The 16,469-nt window shown below is 45.8% G+C and overlaps 1 protein-coding gene across 2 annotated transcripts in view; it reads left to right on the forward strand.

The window, feature by feature from the left end:
- The window catches only part of Gria1 (glutamate ionotropic receptor AMPA type subunit 1), a 319,566-nt gene that overhangs the window by 261,351 nt on the left and 41,746 nt on the right, over positions 1–16,469 (forward strand). For both annotated transcript variants that reach the window (XM_063269677.1, NM_031608.2), the window contains exon 12: positions 11,210–11,408. In XM_063269677.1, coding sequence (XP_063125747.1) covers positions 11,210–11,408 — 199 coding nt within the window. The remainder of the gene's footprint in view (positions 1–11,209; positions 11,409–16,469) is intronic.

Below are 16,469 nucleotides of genomic sequence, written 5' to 3' on the forward strand. Positions count from 1 at the left end.
ACTCCATTGTGTAGATGTACCACATTTTCTGTATCCATTCCTCTGTTGAAGGGCATCCAGGTTCTTTCCAGCTTCTGGCTATTATAAATAAGGCTGCTATGAACATAGTGGAGCATGTGTCCTTATTATATGTTGGATCATCTTTTGGGTATATGCCCAAGAGTGGTATAGCTGAGTCCTCAGGTAGTACTTTGTCCAATTTTCTGAGGAACCTCCAGACTGATTTCCAGAGTGGTTGTACCAACTTGCAATGCCCCCATCAATAGAGGAGTGTTCCTCTTTCTCCACATCCTTGCCAGCATCTGCTGTCACCTGAATATTTTATCTGAGCCATTCTGACGGGTGTGAGGTGGAATCTCAGGGTTGTTTTGATTTGATTTGCATTTCCCTGATGACTATGGATGTTGAACATTTCTTTAGGCGCTTCTCGGGCATTTGAGATTCCTTAGTTGAGAATTCTTTGTTCAGCTCCGTACCCCATTTTTAATAGGGTTATTTGGTTCTCTGGAGTCTAACTTCTTGAGTTCTTTGTATATATTGGATATTAGCCCTCTATCGGATATAGGATTGGTAAAGATCTTTTTCCAATCTGTTGGTTGCCATTTTGTTCTATTGACAGTGTCCTTTGCCTTATAAGCTTTGCAATTTTATGAGGTCCCATTTGTCGATTCTTGATCTTAGAGCTTAAGTCACTGGTGTTTTGTTCAGGATATTTTCCCCGGTGCCTAAGTATTTGAGGCTCTTCCCTCCTTTCTCTTCTCTTAGTTTCAGTGTATCTGGTTTTATGTGGAGGTCCAAAGCTCAAGTCCAAGTGGATCAAGGACCTCCATATAAAACCAAATAAACTGGGAAAATCTCTTGAGAACATCTATCAAGAAACAAGATGGGAGGTTGAGAGTGTCAGCTGATAACAGATGGAGGAGGAGGAACGTGGGCGTGTCTGGGGTAGTAAGAAGGGAGGCAAGGTTTGGCCCCACCCCAGAGCAGTTTCTGCCGATTGACAGGGGTTTGTTTTCCCCACCCCTGTGATTGTTTTTCTATTATTTCTATGACAGGACTGAGCATCTTGGAGCAACTTAAATATATTAGCTTGTAGTTCTTAGGTTGAATATTCAATACTGGATCAAAGGGTTAAGATGCTGTTACCCGGGGACTTCTGGGGAAGGACCTGTTTCCTTGAACATTTGGATTTTTAGCAAAATGTCTGGTTTTAAGAACAACCTTGTTTCTCTTGGTGGCTGTCCACTAGGGGCTATTTCTGACTTCTAGACAACATCCTCAGCCCTGAACCTCTCTTCTCCCTCTGATGGCCATGCAGGGTCTCACCCCACCCTGTGATTTGCTGCAGAACATCCCTGTCCTTCTGTCTCACCTCATCAGCCAACCCTTCTGACTTCCTCTTCCACTTTCAGAGGCCAAGCTGATGACCTTGTGGCCACTCCTCATTTTAAAATCCCTAACTTTAATTCTCCAAAAGTTCCCTTTTGTTATTTAATGCAATATATCCATAGGTCTTAGGAGTTAGGATTTGGGTGACTTTGAGGGCAAATTGTTCTGCCCCTGACATCCCACTTGGTAAGATTAGGTAACTTTTCCAAAGTCATGGCCTCATCTTTGTAGCTTAACTTTGAGCCTAAGCAGACTGGTAAGGGTACCTTTTTCCTTACTACCTTAATTATCATGCTTTCCAGAAAACACAAAGTTGAAGTTGGGGGAATGGCTTAATGGTGAGTCATCTGCCTCTCATGTGCAAGGCTCTGGACTCCACATATAACACTATAGAAAAGAAAGGAGGGTGGGAGAAGAGAAGAAAAGACAGAGAGAGGGAGAGAAGAGAGAAAGAGAAGGGGGATAAACTGACTTCTTGCAGACATCCCCAAATGGAAGACATGAGAGATATTGAAGGAAAGGTTGTAATGGTTTATAGCCAGCCTACATTCATTTTATAATATTTTGTAAAATAACCAGCCCAACTCAACATATTAACATATTATGCCCCAATTCTGGAGTCAGAGCCAGCATGTTCTGACTTGGTTTTCAGCTGGGGATTCATACAGTTGCAATGGAGTTGTCAACCACTGAGCTCTTGCCCAGAGCTCAGGACCTTCTTCCACACATTCCCTTTGCCATCAGAATTTACTCCCTAGTAACTACAGGAGCCCTTGTCTTGCTGACTATGAGTGGGAACCACTCAGCTTTTGAGGATCTCACTGGGTGAGGGTGCCGGGTACTGAGTCCCTCTCATCTTGATGATACAATCCCTGACCTCAGCCCTCACATACACACTTTCAGTCTCTCCAACTTCTGTCTCCTACTAAAGAAGATTCTTTCCATGAGTTCCATGCTTGGAGCAGGCCCACTAGGTAAGACCGTCAGCTTAAACTTCACCATAGGTAAGCTCCCCTACGTAACTGAGCACAGGCTTGAGTAAGCTCAAGACAGAGGTCAGCTTACAATGCCGCCTGGCTCATCTCCCATGCACGTGGAAAGGAACTAACTCATGCTCTTGGATGCAGGAAGCACAGAAAGGGGGCTGAATGGTAGAGAAGGATGCCAAGAACCGGGGCCTGATGAAAGCAGTGTTTCCTGCCTTCTTTAGAAAGATGTAGAAGAAGACCCTCATCTCCTGAGATTTTAGAGGAAAACCACACCCCCTCAATCTCCTGAACACTAGAAGGAAGGTCCTTTGGAGCCTGTTCCTCCCAATGTACAGCCTAGGGCAAGACCAGAGTCCAGTCAGTCTCTAGCCTTGGTATTGTCAAGAGGGAGGCTGTGCTTGGTGGGAACTCTTGAAGAAGAAATGGGAAGATCGAAGCAGATGCTCTGTGCCTGTGATAACCCAGAGAGATCTCCGACAGTGATTCGCCAATGGTGGGGAACTGTCAGAATTTGTGGGAACTTCAGTTTTTTACAGTACATTTAAAGACACAAACTTTATTATCTTAACTTTGTGCCATACGTAACGTGTTCCCTGACAATCACTTTGCAAAGATATCTGAAGGAACAGGATTTTATAACCATGGGAGGATTGTAGATGCATCTGAATTATCACTTCTTCCAAAATTGTCTTCTAAAGCTTTGCGACGAGCCTACTGAGTCATCAACCAAGCACTTACTTCTCTTCTTCTATAGATAGCTCAGGAAAGCGGGACAAACTGTACGTGAGGTTTCCTGTTCCTTCAACAGATATTGGGACTGTATTGGGTTGTAAAAGTTGATGAAGGAATAGGAACTCTGCTAACGGCTTTGTCGTTGGGTGTGGTCACAAGTGAAGCTGTGAGGAGCAGGAAGGAACTCATGACCCATGCAAGAGTATCCAAGAAACGAGAAGTGTGCATGGAGGCTCCAGGCAGGCAGTCTTTAAGAGAAGGGGCCTCTCAGAGGGGTCTACACCTGAGCTCAGGGCTCTGCTCAGTCTAGAACCCACTGTTCGATCTCCAAACATGTCCTGTGGTGCCCATCATTTCAATCATATGAAACCTTTTCCTGCCTCAGAACCTGCGTTCCTCCAGGCTGTGTTCACTGTCTAAAATAGATGCTCCCAAACTATTCACACTTTAAGACTTTTCTCCAACCTTCCGCTCTGCCTTTATTTTTTTTTCCAGTTGCTGAGATTAAAATAATCCTGACAAAGCCTCTTGAGGAAGGAAGGGTTTAGTCCAGCACACAGTCACAAGTTACAGTGCAGAGAAGCCGCAGTACCAGGTGCTTGAGATCCCTGGTTCTATTGCATCCACTGTCAAGAAGCAGAGGGCAATGGATGGGATGCATGCTGCTGCTTACCTCACTGCCTCCATCTGATACAGTCCACAAAGCCCCTGCCTAGGCAATGGTGCCACCCACAGTGGGCAGGTCTTGTCATATCAATTCACTCAGTTAAGGAAATTCTTCCCTTGGATGGCTAGCACCCAACCTAATCTAAACAATCCCTCACTGAGATACCTTTCCAAAGTGAATCCAGTTTGAGTTGGCAGTTAACACTGTCATGTTCTGTCATCCTTCATATTACCCATTCGGAGAACCTTTTTTTTTTTTCACTAGTTTTCCTTCACTCTTCCAGATTCCCCATCATCCACCAAATTAGTGAGTTAAAAAATACAATATGAGTGGTTAACCCAAGTCCTGATCATACAACAGATGGAGGCCTAAGGATCCAAGAGGTGAGGTTAGCTTCTTGGGCTCCCATATCTAGAAAGGATGAAGGTAGGATTTGAACTCAGATCTTCTGTTGCAACACTCCAGACTTTTGAGCACTGTGCTTGGCTTTCTAGGTCTTACAGAACTGCCACAGGTCCACTGGGGCTGGAGAAATGGCTCAGCCGTTAAGAGCACTTGTGACTCTTGCAGAGAACCTAAGATCACTTCTCGTCATCTACACTGGCAACTCACACCAGCTTGAAACTCCAGCTCCCAGGGGTCTGATTTCCTCTCCTGGCCTCTTCAGGCACCTACATGCACATGACGTAGACACAGACACTGATGATATTTTGAAAAATTAGTCATTTTTAAATGAAGCTCTTAACCTTGGTGTAACTCTCCAAACAGTATCTAACTTAGACTTTCATTGTAATTTTTTAAAAAATGAATACCACTGTGTTGCCCAGGCTGGAATTCACTGACTATTTGTGGGCTCAGTCCCACTGCTGGTCAGTTTTGGCCTACTCAATTTCAGACCTGAGCTAGATTCCCCCCTCATTAGGTAACCTAGTGGTACCCCCCTTCCAGGAGGCCATGGTGTTGCTGTCAAGCTGAATGCAGACATGGATCACAGAACACTACAGCCTAGAACTTGTGGGCTGCAACAAGGGAGAGGCTCCTGCCCCAGCCTCCCAAGTAATTGGAACTGTAGGCACTGACCACAATTCCTTGAAAAGTTGGTCTTTTAAATGAGGCTATAGTCTATTTTCTTCTTTATCATCAGCTTTGTATGCTGTGGTGGTGCACACTGGAGAGCACAACATATGGGAGGAACCCCAGCAAAAGGGTGTGAGTTCAAGGCTAGTTTGGTCTACAAAGTGAGTAAGAGGCCAGCCTGGGTTACCTGAGACCCTGTCTCAAAAAAAAAAAATCAATCAATAAATGTCTTGTCAATAAATGTCACTGTTCACTTAGCATCCTTGGCTGAACTTGCTTCCAGGCCGTCTTTCACTCTGAATACTAGCAAGACACCGTGTCCAGGTGTCTACTGTGGCCCAGGTATGCCTTGAGTCTGCAGTTCAGCCTTACAAACCCCATTAGGGGCTCCCACTATGACCCCCATCTTGCTGAAAGTTAAAACAGGCTTCAGAAATATAAAATGACTTTGCTCGGAATTTCCTAAGGGGCAGGACAGCAGGTGGTCCACACAGCTTCCAAGCTCCCACTTAGCCATTTTAGATGCTCAGACAGGCTGAGCGTCCCTTTGAAGGCATGAATAGGGCTCCCGGTGAGCTTAGAAAGGAACACTGGCCCTGCCAGGGTGGTTGTTCAGCTGGCTCAGCAGGGGAGAAGTGAGAGGGAGGGGCTGAGTGTGCAGGGAACCGGCTGTGGTAAAATGGTACCTGACAAATGGGATGTTTTCAATCGATTATTTGAAGTGAAATAGCTACTGCTAATACGCGTCCTGTGCTGAAGATAACCACATGTTAATTAAAGCAGAAGTGTGCCTTGTTCATTTGCCTCCTGTTTGCTCATGAGTTAGGGGCTATTTTTAAAAAGTCCACAGCACACTATATTTAAATACGTCCGCAACCTTAAAGACTTCAAATGCCAGGCATTTGGGCCATCGATGAGAAACGAGAACTGAGGAAAGGTCCCAGGCCCTCAGAGTTCACCTGGACGCTGATAATCAGCGGGTGAATCCGCAGGATCAGGAGCTTGGGGCGGGCCACTCAACATGCAGGAAAACCATATGCTTTCTTGCTATGGGCTGCCCAGTGGCAGCTATAAAAGAAATCCTTCTATGTATGTAAAGCCCAAATTATATATGGAAGAAGCCTCGTTTTAACAGCAGTGTGACGCCAAATATTCTCTTCTAGGAACTGCGGGGTGAGGGAGAGTCAGGGCCTGCAGTTAGCCTTGAGAAGATGGTGGGGGCGGGGCGGGGGGCGGGAAGAGCTCGGCAGAGTCCAACTTCAACACAGGTGGAGTCACGCCTTGATGTCAGATCTTGGGTCCCCGCGAGCTCAATCACTGGCTTTGTAACGTCAAGTACTCTGTCTTTCTCAACCTCAGGTTCCTGATAAAGCCACTGCCATGCTCACACCTGGTCTGCCCAGAGAATAGAGATTGAAGAAATGGCAGCAAACGCTCTGTGCAGCTCAGATGCCCCCCCTCCCCCCACGTAGAACGTGGTGCTGGGAGCTTACTGTGGTTTGTGGGGACTGCAATAGCCATGTGTTCACATTTTCTTTCCTAACTTCACTGGTAGTTCACACTTCAGGAAATGCCTCTCCAATGCAGAATGCTCACAGCCAGTGTGCTGGCTAGTTTTAAATGTCAACTCCACACAAGCTAGAATCATTTTGGAAGCAGGAATCTCAGTTGAGAAAATGTCCCCACCAGAATGGCCTGTAGGCAAGTCTGCAATGCATTCTCTTGATTTGCTGATTGATGTGGGAAGGTCCAGCTCACTGTGGGTGGGGCCACCTCTGAGCTGGTGGTTCCGATTTCCTTAAGAAGGCAGGCAAAGCAAGCCATGAAGATCAAGCCAGTAACCAACATTTCTCCTCCATGGTCTCTGTATCAACTCCTGTCTCCAGCTCCTGCCCAACTTTTCTGGATGCTGGACTGTGATCAGGAAGGGTAAAATAAAATAAACCCTCTCCTCCCTGCATTGCTTTTGGTTATGATGTTTTATTACAGCAATGGGAACCGAACTAAGACAGCCTGCCTGCCTCCATGGCCCAGTCAGGTGACACCTCTGCCAGGATGCCTTTCAAGATTTGTCCTAGTAGGCCATGTCTTTTTAGCACATGATGAATGACCCTTGTAGGCTCTACTCAAGCATAGCTACCAAAGGGGCTTTTGTGCATAGGTGTCCTGACTCTTCTATTAGTCAAGTCCCTTGAAGGAAAACCTCTTAGATATTCTCCATCATGCTGTGTTGTACAGTCCTGAGAAAACGTGTGTATCCATTACATACCTGGATGCTGAGAAAAGAGCAAGAAGTGACATGGATAAGACCTGTACCTACCACTATGGGGAGATAGATGGTCACAGAGTTGGCAAACCTATGTGACTATAGAAATGTCACTTCAACTTTAATAAGCACGACAGCAAAAAGCAAGGTGAGAGAAGCAGGAGGCCAAAACACTACTTCAGGGGGCATGTGTGAAAGTGGGTGACATTTGAGTAGAAACCCCAAGGGAAGGGTTTACAGAAGCAGGTTTAGGGCAAATTCAAGGAAGTAAGTCCCTGGTCTAGGGCCGAGTGCAAATGTCCTGATGTGGGTTTCTTAGTCCTGTTGCTGTGAATAGACATCATGTACAAGGCAACTTATAAAAGAAAGCATTTAATTTGGGGGTCAGGGTTCCAGACGGTTAGAATCCATGGCCATCATGGTGGGGAGCAGGTAGCAAAGCATGGTTTTGGAGCAGTAGCTGAGAGCTTGTACACACACATACACATACACTCACACTCACATACACACACACTCACACACACTCTCACACTCACTCACACACACACATACACACACATTCACACACACACTCTCACACACACTCACACACACACTGACACACTCACACACACATACACACTCACACTCTCACACACACACTGACACACTCACACACACATACTCACATACACGCACTCACACACACTCACACACACACTCACACACACACTCACACACACTCACACTGCATGGAGATGATAAAGGCTTTTGAAATCTCACAGCTCACTACCAGTGACACACCCACTCCACCAAGAAGATGCCTCCTAAATATTCCCAAATCCTTCTTACTTAACTGGTGACCAGGATTAAATACGTGCGCCTATGAGGCCCCTTCTCATTCAAACCACCACAGTAGGAAGTATTTTTTTTCTCTCAAAACTACAAATGTAATTGGGGAGTGCCCCCTAGAAGCTATTAGAATTGGGTCATTCAGGAAGCATCTCACAAGCCCTGGTAAAAATATTTAGATTTTATTTTCTAACCATGACTGGTTTTAAATAGGGTCAGGGAAGATCATGAGCCTGGTTTTGGTTTCAAAAGATCTATATGGAGCTAGGATCTATATATGGCGAGAGAAGTAGCTCAGTTGGTAAAGGGCTTACCGAACAAGCATAATGGCCTAAATCTGACCTCCAGAACTCATATAAGAAGCTGGGTATGGTGGCACGCACTTCCTCCCCAAGTTGCTTTGAGTCATGGTGTTTATCGCAACAGAAAAGCAAGCTAATTCAAAGACTGCACCATACGATAAATGAGTGAGTGAGCGGGACTATTAACATTCGCCCATTACTTTACAAACTGTGGTTATGCCAAACCTGTATGATCTTACTCTAACGGGAAGTGGCTTTCTTCTGTGAATGAAAGCTCTGCAGGTGATAGATCCACACACCAGCCTGCAGAGCCTTGGGCTGTCCTTGGAGCCATTAACTAAGCCCCAGCTCCTACCTCTGGGCTACTCCCAACTGGAGAGCTATGTCGGTGACCAGCAGCTGGGACAATTACTCACTACAGCTCTGCCAGAGGCCTAGCATGCACTTGGCAAAGTGCCGTGATGATCCCATGGAGACTCACATCTTAGATGCAGCTGTTTCATCAGCAGAACCTGCAAGTTTGGCCAGAGCCCATCATCCGGCTCTGGGCATCTCTTTGTAGAGAGCTCAAGTCAGCAACGAGGCAAGATGGACATTGTTTCCCCATGGTTCGGAGTCAAACTCTTGAAGTCAGGACCTCATAGCTCTCTTCCCCAGACCCTTTTAACAATAGCTGTTCAAAAGTAAAGACAAAAGGGAAATAGTCATGCCCATGACCTTGTACGGCTGGCTGATTGAAGGGACCAGGAAAGTGTCCCTTCTGTCCCCTGTCTCACAGGGATGACAGACATGCTTTTAAAGGAAGGAACAGTCTAGACCCACGTCTCTGTCAGAGATGATTTGGAGTTAAAGCTCCTGGCTTGAAAGACAATGGCTGATGATAACGTTCCACTCCCTACTCAGCCTCAGAATGGACTTTTTGGAAGGGCCCTCAAATAGGTTCCACACCCCTGACCCTAGCCAGGCAATGCTCCCCATACTGTCCACATACCCTGGAAAATGCCACTGTGTGCTGCATTAGACTATCCACTGTGCTTCTGCTTGCCTCTTTGCTTCTGAAGAATGCCCTCCAGATTTGCTACATCCTTGCCACTCTCCGGGCTGGGCAAAGTCACCCCTCTGTTACTTACTCTTCCTATTGCCGCCAAGGAAGCTTAAGGGAGGAAGGTTTGCTTGTGCTCACACAGAAGGTACAGTTCATCATGGAGGGAAAAATACAGAGATCGCGGGGTGGGAATGTGAGACAGCTGCTCATATCACATCCAGGGTTCAGCTCACCTTTCCCAATTCATTAAGCCTAAGACCCTGCCCACATTCAGCATGGGTCTTCCTACTTAACCCAGTCTAGAAATTCCCTCACAGACACTCCCAGATGCCTATCTCCGTAGATCCCGTCAAGTTGATGGTCAGTGTGAACCATCACACTCCCTAAGAATCATATGCAGTGACTAGAGTCAGATCTGGGCTCTGGCAGCCTTAGCAAGCCAGGCTCCACCATTCATCCTCCACATGGCCATTAAACACACAAACAAAACGTGAAAAGCAAACAGAGGAGGTGAATCCGATGTGGTCACTTGGGGAATAGGAACAAAGAGCTGTGATAATTTCCCTAATATCCCTCTACAGTGTGTACGTGGTATTTAGTTTTAAGTTAAGCACACCTGGTCAAAATGTGGCCCCCATCCATCGGAGCCTCAGCTCCAGTCTATTTCGCATTGTTAGAACAGTGGGGGAATCTTCCTGGGACACAAGCTCCTCCTCCTCTGGCTGGCACTAGGGTCCCAGTCTTTCCTTTTCCCAGCATGAGATTCAATTGTCTGATTGACACTGATTCAAGTGTCCTTATTCCTGCCTGGAAGGTTCCAAAGTCACCCTGAGGAGAATCCACACCACCCTGTGGAGTCACTGGGGAGCGCCAGAGAATGAGAGAGGCCCCTGTGGCTCTCATTCTAGTTCTCTTCGTTATTTGTGGTACATGAAAGAGGCCACAGGAATATACAGGGAAACTTCATCTCATGTATTAGCCCCTTTCTTTCCTTTGTGGTGTGTGTGTGTGTGTGTGTGTGTGTGTGTGTGTGTGTGTGTGTGTGTGGTGTTTGTTTGGATGTTGAAAAGGGATCTCCCATAGCCCAGACTGGCTTCGAACTCTGTGTGCCCAAGATAAAAGTGAACCTCTGATCCTCCTACTTCTCTACCTCTTCTCCTCTACTTGCAGAATGCTAGAATCACAAGTGTATAACTTCACACTCAGCTTAACCTTTTCTAAACTCCATTTCTGTGTTCTGTGTTGGTCAGTGGAGGGACTGCCTATCTCCTGCAGTGATTTTCCCCCACTGTGACTACAGTACGGTTACTCTAATTCTGTGCCTATATTCGATACTGTCTTCCTTCCCTCTCCTTCTACAGCACCATCCTAGACATTAATAAGAAAATGAGATGGCTGCCATTTATTATTTCCAGGTCCATCATGTGTGTGTGTGTGTGTGTGTGTGTGTGTGTGTGTGTGTGTGTGTGAGAGAGAGAGAGAGAGAGAGAGAGAGAGAGAGAGAGAGAGAGAGAGTTTGCATTTACGTGGCTATCTTTGTACCAATATTCCATGTAGGTGCTGACTGCATTTGAAGGGTGTTTACACATGTCTTAGGTGCTTGTGGACAAGTGCTGACACATCTGTGTCATTGCTGACATGTCTTGATATGTCTGTCCATGTAAAGCAAGTGTGAAGATTCCCTGTACACATTATCACCCAAGGGGCAGAGACCCCACAGTTCCTTATCATGACAAGGAAGGAAACACGGCATCTCTCTAATGTTTGAATCCTCGCTTCTTCCTTACAAAGCGGAGGGTGCAATCGGGTTTGACAGCTGTGCTGGCAGAACTCTGCTGGCTCCCTGCTCCTCCCCAGAGTCTTCTGTGATGGATGTCCATGCCTCTGACCCATCTCCCCTTTGACCTGCAGGTCCCTGTCCGGACGCATCGTCGGCGGCGTCTGGTGGTTCTTCACTTTGATCATCATCTCCTCGTACACAGCCAACCTGGCTGCCTTCCTGACTGTGGAGAGGATGGTGTCTCCCATTGAGAGTGCAGAGGACCTGGCAAAGCAGACGGAAATTGCTTATGGGACATTGGAAGCAGGCTCCACTAAGGAGTTCTTCAGGGTGAGGGCATCCCTGATCCCGAGACCTTCTCAGAAGGGAATCACTCCGTTACATTTCCCTTTTCATTAAAGAGTGTGGGGGCTGGGTAGGAGGGTTCCATGGTGGAAATACTCTGGAGGCTCTGTGTTCCTTTCTAACCAACACAAAATAAATAGATGATTGATTGATTGATTGATAGATAGATAGATAGATAGATAGACAGACAGACAGACAGACAGACAGACAGACAGTGAGATTACAGGGAGCAAAATAACTATCTTCATACAATCTGAGAAACTCAGTGAAAGTTCTTGGGTTTTGAGGCTCAAGAGGACTACTGAGGTGTATTGTCCTTTTGGGTGAAAGATTGTTAGAAGAACAATTAGTGCCATAGACAGACAGCGTGGTGGGGTATCCGAGGAGAGTTTGGGTCCTTGGGGAAGAATTTTAGTCTCTTCTCATAGAACTCAGAAAGGAGAGGTCTTGTGCTAGATAGGTGATAAACAGTTCATACCCCTTGTAGTCAGGCAATTCCCAGGTGGCAAGGCAGGGTGCCTTGAGTTTCAAGGGAGGGAGGAAGACTCTCATTAATGTATGACTTCGAGGAGGTGGTACATTAGGGAGGAAGTGGGATGGTGCAGAGAAGCCAAGGAAAAGGTAGGGAAGACCTGCAGAGGACCGGGGGAGGAGGTAAAGAGTAGAGGTCCACTTGGGAAAGCTATATCCACCTTACAGGTAGGGGATCTGCCAACTATAGCCTCCTGATGTCTTGAAATCTGGTAGCATGGCCCTATAAGCTCTTTTGGAGATATGAAAATTAGGGTGCCTGCTACTCTCCTGGAGCAGACACCCAGGGAGCCCTAGAGGGCCTCAGACTCGGGCAAGTTCTGGTGGTCCTTGCCTTTTCCCTTACAGCAACTGTGAGTGAGGAAAAGATTACTTCATGTGGCCATGGCTTAATCAACCCCTAGACAAAAATCTAATATTTGGAACATTTCTCAGCTGTTCAAAGACCCCTGGAAAGTGGAATTCTACATTTATAGAAGCTTTAAATATCAGGGTTGGTTCAGACCCCTGTCATATACTAGTCTGTGCTTCAAATGACAGAAAACACAATCCATTCCCACTCTCCAGAGTCTGTCATTTAGTAAAGAATGACTTAGGAAGTGTGTGGACGAGGATCACTCCCGGAACTCATAGCTTTCCCTCTCGTTATGGCTTCTCTGAGAATAAAGGAGCCTTCCTTGACTCCTGGTGGATCCCACGCGTTAGGGTCAGAAACTTGCTGGTGTTGACACAAAAACACAGCTCTTACCTCAAAAGAAATACAAGATAGTTAATTCTAGAGCCAAGTATAAGTCACCATGACCTGGGAACACAGACTCTGGTCACCCCAAACCCTGTGTTCCAATGTGGAAATTTTTTGTAGTAACAGAACTAAGAAATTCTTAAGTCAGGCCACTTTTCAAATGCATTGGTAGAAACACTAAGGAGACAGTTACTGCAAAGCAGAAAAGCCTCAACCATAGGCCCTGCAGGTTACGTGATGACAATCTCAGTCCTTTGGTTTATGGAAAATTAGAGTTCTGTTAACACATTTTACAGGGAACGTATCCATTGTTAGATCCAACTTTGTATCTTAGAGACAGGATGTTGGGTCTAACACAAATGAGGGACAAAGAATGGCTATTTAATGGGCTAAAGCTAGACTGCAATCAATTGTAATTAGGCTCTCGACCTGCAGTGTTCCAACATCTCTACATCACAGTAGGTCTAATCAGTCTATTCAGCCTTTGCAGACTGCTTCTTTCCAGGAATTGCCATTCACAATGGCCGCCAAAGTCATCCCTAGCCAGTGTCTCTAAGATCATTGCCTCATGACCGCAATGAATGACAGATAAAACGGCTCGAGAAGAGAAATCAAGTGAGGTTTATTGGGAGGTAGAGCAACAGTTCCTTGCATGGGTTGCTAAGCAGCACTCCAGGTTGGAGGCTTTCCTACCCTGGGAAGAAGGCTGTGTGTAAATTAGTCATTCAGCTGGAATGACATGGTCCATTAATTTGAATATACCTAGGGAATTCTGATTTGTTGGTGGATCCAGTGACCATGCTCAGGATCCAGGAAACATGGAGGTGGGGCTCAGCTAAGTTCCAAGGAGGAATAACATGGAAATACATAGAACATGGACTGGTGATGAACCAGCTTGGGTCAGAGCATTTGGATTTCAGACCCTGCACTCACTCACGGAGTGTATTGTGCAGCCTCTGTGTTCTGTGAGGTCCCTGCCAATTCATATTTGATTTCCTTGAGCCTGTAACCCTAACTGCTTATAAAGGGGACTGTTTTGTATCTGACTCCTCCTCTGGCTGTCTCACAGCAGACACTGTTTCCCTAATGAACAGTATGATCTAGTGAAGGAAATTATCAGAGAAGAGAAGTACCAGATCAGGGAGAACACATGAAGACCAGTGGACATGATGAGGCCTTTGGGAATGGTCAGATAGAACAAGTAAAGAAGCAGAGGCCTTCAGCCTTTGTCAAAGTCTCTGTTGTTAATAAGGTGAGAAGCCAGCCATGCACTGAGCACCCCAGCACTAAAGTAATCTTGAAAACAAAAAGACACAAGTATTCATAGTAATCCCACCACCTAAGCGTTCTCTTCCTGCCAGGCTCCAAGCTAGCATTTACCTATGATTATGTGTTGTCTCCATGGCAACTCTGTCCATGGGAACTGTTAACACCATTGTTTAAAGAGAAACAGTGAGTCTCAGAAAGGTTATGTCACTTGCCCAAGCTCCTGTGCCTGGCAAGATATAACAAGGGAGGAAGATGGTTGGAGAGAGGAAAAACACACATGTGCCACCAGGAGTTCAGGGGTTTCCTCCATGCAAGACACCACAGCAGAGTTCTCATTGCTCCACCACAGGCCCCAGTTTCTTTACCTACAAAAGGGCACTGCTAGGAGAAATCCCATGAGCCCTGGCATGTCTGTGACTGACAAAGACTTTGGTGGGTAGGGAGATGTCACCCTCTGCTCCCCCTAGGCAGAAAAAGGGGGAAGCAGAGCATGAAATTCCTCACCCCTTCTCAGAAGAATCCAGCTCCCAGTCCTCATGACAGCGCTATCCAGATTCTCTGGATTCTCCATGGGCAGTTAATTAAGATGTGGGAAAGGCAATGGGAGCTGTGCCAGACAGAGTCAAGAGCAGATACCCTGGCATGTTCTCTGCCATTCATACTCCACTTGAGTTCCTGGAGATTAGATTGCCCTGGTGGCCCCTGAGCACCTGTGAGCACTGCCTGGGCTTTGGGGCTATGGCTGAGAAGATGTGGTGATTTTCTGCATATTGCTGCCCCAGGGTTTCTCTGCTCTGCCTGTCCACAGCCTGTTCCCTACTGTGCCATCCTGTCAGGTCAAATTGCATCTTACGATCGTCCTGCTGTGTGTGTGGTTGGTTTTGTGCCTGGAAGATCATCTGGTCCTGACTGAATATATGCATTTCCCTGTTTCCTGTAAGAGAGTATTGAGGCCCCTGGACATGCTGTGATCTAGGATCTAGGGTGGGTATTGCCCCTCCCTTTCCTCTCCTCCCCGCCCTCTCCTCTCCTCCTCTCTCACACATTGACAATGTGGATTCATGTCAGAAGCAGACATTTCAAGCCACCAAGGTGTTTTAAAATTACCAAGAAATAAAAGGAGCAAGCAGAGGCCTGAAGAGAAGTGTTCCAGAGAACAAACCAAGACCTAGACCTAAAAAAACTAAGAGTAGGTCCAGTGTCTTCTCCAAATCTCTCTGTGAACAAATGAAGTAGTTTGTCTAATGGAGATCGCCACAAATTAAATCCATGCTGAATGCCTCCTTAAAATTCTAAGCAACTATTTTCAGTATTTTTGATTCAAAATTTAGGATTTTTTCTGGGACCTAAATATCTTAAAGATCAGTTAACCAACAAGATAGTTGTGTATTTAGATGCCATTCACAGATGACATTCCTGACATCAAGAAAATAAATCTAATATTTATACAGCCCCAAAACAATGTTTCATATCTAATAATGATCCTATATATTAAATAAATGTGATCTACTTATAACAGATGTGCAGGTTGTATGACTTTTTTAGTAACTGTAGTTTTCTTTATTTTAAGACCTTTCTATACAGCTAACACTGGTCCATTTCCAAAGCTTTGGGACTGGAGATAGAAGTCAGTGGGTTAGGTACTTGTTGCACGAGCATGAAGATGAGATCAGATACCAGCAGCACATTAAAAAAAATATGTTTTTTATCCCCAGTGCCTGGGAGGTCAAGATGGAAAGATTCCCTGGAGCCTTCTAGGCAGGCAGTCCAACCAGGTGGTGAGTTACAGATTCAATGAGAGTCTGTCTTAAAAGATAAGGTAGAGAGAGATAGAGAAAAGCAGGGATGTTGACCTCTGGGCTCTACATGATACAGATGAGCTGTCTGGACACCTTTAAAACTCACACACAAAGGGAAAAGAAACAGCCCAAGCCAGATTCCAATACCCCTAAAATGCTCTTGGGAAAAAGACTTCCTTTTATAAAAAAGCTTATGAGATTGTGAGCAGTGAAGGCTAGTCTGGGATCCTGTACCATGCACCCTGATAAAAGCCTCAGTTAGAGTCTGAGAAGGAGTCACAGAGAGGCCTCAGTAGCTTGGCTTGAGCCCAGTTTCCAAGAAGTGATGACTATCAATTTCCACAGAGTAGCTGGGCCATATACTGAGTGAACCTGAAATTGTGACCTACAGGGAAATCAATCTCACTGACAAATGCTGGACCTCATAGATTAGGACCCCTGGGACACTGGTATATCAAAAAATTCTAGGTTTACTACAGGGGGTCTACATTTTTACAGGTTCAGGGTATAAGTGTCCACTAGAGATTAAGGACTACTGCCCTGGAGCTGATGTAGGATTTGCTCTGCTCTTTGGGAAGAGAAGATGTAGCCATACTGTATCAAATAGATTAAACAATCCAATCAAAACCCCAAGAAAAAAAATAAAAAACAGGCCAGAGCTATTTTCATAGATGAAGAAACAGGTTCACCAAATTTGGAATGTGT

This window comes from Rattus norvegicus, chromosome 10, assembly GCF_036323735.1.
Source record: "Rattus norvegicus strain BN/NHsdMcwi chromosome 10, GRCr8, whole genome shotgun sequence".
NCBI classification, from domain to species: Eukaryota; Metazoa; Chordata; class Mammalia; order Rodentia; family Muridae; genus Rattus; species Rattus norvegicus.